This window comes from Olea europaea, unplaced genomic scaffold (assembly GCF_002742605.1).
Source record: "Olea europaea var. sylvestris unplaced genomic scaffold, O_europaea_v1 scaffold2107, whole genome shotgun sequence".
Classification (NCBI taxonomy): domain Eukaryota; kingdom Viridiplantae; phylum Streptophyta; class Magnoliopsida; order Lamiales; family Oleaceae; genus Olea; species Olea europaea.
The window spans coordinates 146,552-152,127 of record NW_019239015.1 but is presented as its reverse complement, the minus strand read 5'-3'; the positions used below and the strand labels follow the sequence as shown (position 1 = coordinate 152,127).

The following is a 5,576-nucleotide window of genomic DNA, read 5'->3' as shown; positions in this document are numbered from 1 at the left end:
AATGATTTTACAACCTTATTTATGAAAGTTGTACAAGGAATAAATATAGTATGAAGATGTAAATATTGCAGAAGTTAAGCCGAACAAGTTAAAATATTTACCAGTTTCTAGTAAATAAAGGTAAATTTTAGTTCTTTGATTCGTTGTAAAATCATACAATGGTGTTCTGAACCTTTTAATTTGAAATTTTTGGGTGTTATTAAGATTGAATTTTAAAGTAAAATATCAATTTTATTAAGAAGAGTAGTCTACGTCTCGTGACCGGTGTTTAGACATCCACTTCATTTGATGTGATATATTGGTTTCATTTTAAGGACCACCTTGCCGAATTAATGGCTCCATCAATTACTTGAAATAAGTTAACAGCAAAACCCAGACACCATGTATGGTCAAATATTGGATTTATGTAGTATGTACCTGGTCCTGAGGGCTTCACCCACGAATAAACTCATCTGTTCACATCTCTCCCATTGCACTGAACAAAGTAAATTAATTATGACTATCTCAATTACTCCTCCTTAACCATATAAAGTAATGTGCTTCACAGCATTCCTTTCTAATTATCAGATAACGACGTGGACAATTATTTAATACAGAATTAACATAGAATAAAACGAAAGTAGAAACCAAGAAATGTAAGCCAAAATCCATTCTCATATAAACATCAAAATTTAGGGCTACATTCATGGAATGATTGAGGCTTCAATTATGTATGAGGTCCCACCATACCCTCTCTCAAGTCTCCTTCTACAAGACCATTTTTCTCCCTCTTTCACATTTCTCTCCACTTCTCCTTAAAAACATTTGCAAACTGTACTCGGAGATAAAAAGGTTTGTACATCCATGGAGAAGAGTGAGATAGAGACTCGCGACTTCATGAACGTCGAATCATTCTCCCAGCTACCCTTTATTCGTCCGGCTCCAGTCAAGGAAAAGGCCATCAAGCTCTTTGGTAAAGAATTTGTAGGTGACTCAACAGCTAATAATGAATCCGAGCCTAGTGAAAATCTATCTCGAGAAGAGACTAAAAACGTCGATAATGGAGACAGCGGTAGAAAATTCGAATGCCACTATTGTAACAGAAACTTTCCCACCTCTCAAGCTCTAGGAGGCCACCAGAATGCACACAAGAGGGAGCGCCAAAATGCTAAACGTGCTCATCTTCAGTCTGCACTGATACATGGTGGCCTATCTGATCCTCACGTTTATGGTGTCATGGATTATTGCCTCGGCTCAGCTCCACCTGCAACCATGCCTTATCATCATTCATGGAGCAATAGAAGCAATTATTCCTGCACTAGTGACTCAAGATTATACGGTACTCACCATGGATCCAACACACAACCACCTGTCAGTGGGAGTCCCTTGGCCGCGTGGAGAGTCCCATCCCTTCAAAGCTCTCCTAATTTTATGCATCAGCTCCCATCGTTCTATGATGGTCGCTTGCAGCTATCATCAAATAATAACCCTAATTCTCGAAACCGGTTGGGATATGAGCCGAAGCCAAGCATGCAAGATGGTCACGTGAGTTTGGATTTACATCTCTGATAATCTTTTCAACAGTATTGTTCCTGTAATAGGGTATTTTTCTTGTTCTTGATAACATCTTGATAGTGTCACTGATTGCAACTATATGTGAATGACTTATAAGTTGGCTTGCAATTAGCCTATCTATTATTTTGACTCAGGTCATTTAATTTTAATATCATGCAACTTCTCACTTCTTATTTATCACAGCTAAGTGTTTTCCGTGAAGAATGTATTGAAAGGATATCTATATTCGAAACTGAATCGAATAAACTCAATATATTAGTGATCCTATCATATAACCGTCTTGTCATGGAGAATTCTGATGCAGTAATATGTAAATTAGATAATTTGTAATGGACATATGGGGGATTGCGGAAGACCAACAGGAATTTGATTCAATTCTAGCTAGCGAAAGAGACTTTTGTGGTTGAGTGTTCTCGTTCTACTTGTGTTTATCTATTTCATCGAAGATCTAATTTTTCATTTTTCAATCAAGTAGTATTCGATGATGTGTCTGAACCACACAATACATGAAAATTGACAATTTTTTTCACGGTTCACGTGCCAAATCCTTAGTCCTTACTAGTCATGTTTAATTCAACTTACCAACAATTCCATTTATGTTGTCTACTCATGTCTTCACTTTGAAGAAATTTATCAAAAATGGCTATGACAAGGATGAAATGTTATTAACATTTGCAGTGCTGCATTAATGATGGTACTATTAAGGACTGCAAACTTTTCCATATATCAGTCCGCCTCATTTTACTGTTATTCTACCCATTTAACTCTGTCTTCTGCAGTATTTTGAAAGAAGAAATTAACAACATGAGCACGTAAGAGTGGACACAGTAATAACACAAAACACAACGCAGAAATGAGAAGACCCAAAAGTTAATACATTTGACAAGTGCACAAATACATATACAGAAAGGCTGATAAATAAAGGGCAGTAAACAAAGACATATGAAGAGTACACATTAATTATATGAATCTGAGGACCACGGCGCCTCAAACAGAGACCAGTGGAATTTAATAAACATCGGCCCACAACCATATAAAGCTAGCAAACGAGGTTGACAGTTTGGAAAGTGGGAAGATATGGCGGGTGGGTTAACATGGATTTTGGCTGGAGCCTGGAGACCGTGAGTGGGTGAGCAAGTCCGTACGCCAGCTTTTACTAATAGCGATATGTAACGTGGTTTACGCGGACATTGTGTTGTAAAATTTCACTTCTTATAAGAATATTATTTTATTGAAGAATGTGTAATTAAAAAAAAAAGGAGAAAAATGTATTAAAATTTTAATGGGAACCGAACAAGGGCATAAAATAATGCGGTGAAGGTTTTGTATGCAGTGTTGAACAATACAAAAGTGGTTGCGGTGTGTTTCGCACGGGTAGTCGCTAACAATTAAAAAGGGATCAGACGATTGTGTAAAGAACAAACATTTTGAGACAAAATCCCAAAAAGGGGTGTTTTATTAGAGATGATTTACAATTGGAACTAAACAGAATGCCTCCAAGGGGCGCAAGCACACGAGTACTGAAAGAAATGTTTAAGTTTAAATTAAGAAATTGAAATTACATATTCTCTGTTTGAGAGTGTTTGATTCGGGGTCCCTTCTCTCCATGTCTTCTCTTCCTTTTATATTCCCTTGATGATTTTTTCGTGACAAACCGCTTGGAAACTGCTTGATTGCTTTATAACTACCACTTTCTTTATGGTGGTTAACTTGTCGTGGAACTGCCGTCTCTGACTGCTGCCACTACTCTTTGTCGTTCAACCGCCTTCAACTGAATTCCTTAAATCTTGGAATGTGATAAGGTTACTAAATAACTGCTTCAATAACTGCATTTCTGGATAATCATAACATTTTATGTTTGCTAAGATCCTGGGCGATTCGAAGGTATGGGCGAGAACAGGGTCATCGCTCTGGGCGACTGTAAGGTACTCCATTCGCTCAGATCTTGGGCGTCTTACAAGCTTGGGCGATGATGTTACTATGTTCGTGGGTTTCCACTGCATTCATTAATAACCCCGTCTGGGCCTTTATTCTGAATTGCCCATTTGGGCTTCATTCTTTGGGCTATTTGATTTGAGAATTCCTCAATCGGGCTTCATTCCTTGGGCTATTCGATTTGGGCTGCACTTTTAGTGTGTCAACAATTACCCCCCAATATGGCAAAATTAATACTAATTATTAATCTTTGCCATATTTATTTTGTGTTTTCCAGCAACATTTGAAATTCTCAAGGATTTTAATTTATTATTTCCTTCCATAGCCTGAAAAGGTGCGACGTTACAAACTCTTATAAACTCTAAAGACGCGCCATTTCATCGCACCACTAAATCACGCCTCATTATTTCACGCTTCTTTCTCGCAATATTATTGTTCATCTTCTTGCTTCTCTGCTACGTTTCTCAAGCAAACTTTAACAAAACTGTATTTCGTTCCCAATGACGGTTCCACAAACCCGATCTGATGACTCTTTTAGCTTCGAAGATTTCCAGAAAATCCTTACTCGGCCATATGTAAATCCGAACTTCCTTGCACCAGCCAATGCCGAACTCAATGAGTTATATTTGGGTCCATCATTTAATAATGCCGAAGCCGTCAAACAAGTGGGGGTGGGCCAGTTGTTCCCTTGCACTCAAGGCCCTCCGTTCCTGAACTTTTTGCCGCTGAGGCCGATTCGCGAAAAAGGTATTCGCACTTAGCCTAAATCTGATGTTAGTTTCCGTAGATGGCTTGCTCGCCTTGTGGGCCATGGTCCTACCAATGCAATTTTTTATCATGCTAGGATTTCTGATTTATTAGAAATCGCTCTTCAACCCCCAATTTTTGACCCGGTGCTTTTTCCTATTGCTTTAAGTTTTTGGTCTTCTGAATATAATACCTTTGTTTTCCCTCTTGGTCCCATGTCTATTACTTTAAGGGATGTTGGGGCCCTAGTAAATCTTCCACCTTTGGGCGATACCATTTTCCCTGGTATTTTGATTTTCGATGTCGCCCAAAAATTTGACAAGAAACTCACTGAGTCCTACTCAAGCCTGCAAGGCTTTTATAATCACTCAAGCGCTGAACCTTCCCATGCTGAGCGTGTGGCCTTTCTTCAGATTTGGCTATGTAAATATATTCTCTGCGTGCCAAGTATGAAGCCTTTCATGAGTTACTTACCCATAGCGCATGAATTGGCGCGTGATAGGCCTTTGAATTTGTATTCCTTCTTTTTGGCTGCCCTTTATAGAGGCATGACTTCTCTTCAATTTCAATTGAAGAATGGTGCATCTCCCACTGGCAGTGGGCCTATTTAGTTTACTCAATTGTGGTTGAGAGCATATTTCCCATCACTTAGTGCTCCATCCGTTTCTCTTCGTTCTGTTAGCTGTTATGGGCTAGCCATTAACTCATTGAACCCTGTAAATATGTCCAGTAGGGATATTTTTTCATTCTTTTATACTTTAAATTCAATTCCTTCTTTCTTTCCTTTTCTTGCTCATTTGACTCCAGATTATGTGCAACCTCCATCCACCCTGGATAGTGCGAGCGCCTCTCTGCTCGTTTGGGTTCAATTTTTGACTGGGAGGGAGTTGTTCCATGATATTTTAACTGGAACCAATGCCAAAGCTGGGGTTGAAATATATGCTCCCCAATTTTTTGTTCGCCAACTTGGTTTTGGCCAAATTTGGCCTATTCTTCCTTACTATTCAAAAATTTGACGGACCGCTTTCACACCATTAATAAGGCAGAGGCACAAGTTATAGATGCTCGCAACATTCTTTTGACAAGTAAATTTTCATTAGCCCCCTTCAATTCTAGCCGTGCCCTCCATCCTCTTTTTGAACAACTCTGGCCATCAGTGAAGCACAGATTGTTTGCAACTGATGCCAATCGTGCTTTCCATTCACTGATCAGCCAAACACTTCTTCCATTTCTCCTATTTTGGTCACTCCTGTGTTGATTAGGAATCCTTCCTCCCCTGCTCGTGCTAAACAATCTATTCGTCCATCTACTTCTCTACCTGCCAAGGCTACTGCAGCTAA

At 39.0% G+C, this 5,576-nt stretch overlaps 1 protein-coding gene across 1 annotated transcript; it reads left to right on the top strand.

Moving 5' to 3' along the window:
- The first annotated feature begins 623 nt into the window (after positions 1–623).
- Positions 624–1,734, top strand: LOC111380217 (zinc finger protein 8-like). Its single transcript, XM_023003715.1, has one exon. The coding sequence runs from the start codon at positions 844–846 to the stop codon at positions 1,546–1,548; it is 705 nt and encodes a 234-aa protein (XP_022859483.1). The 5' UTR covers positions 624–843; the 3' UTR covers positions 1,549–1,734.
- The last annotated feature ends 3,842 nt before the right edge of the window (positions 1,735–5,576 follow it).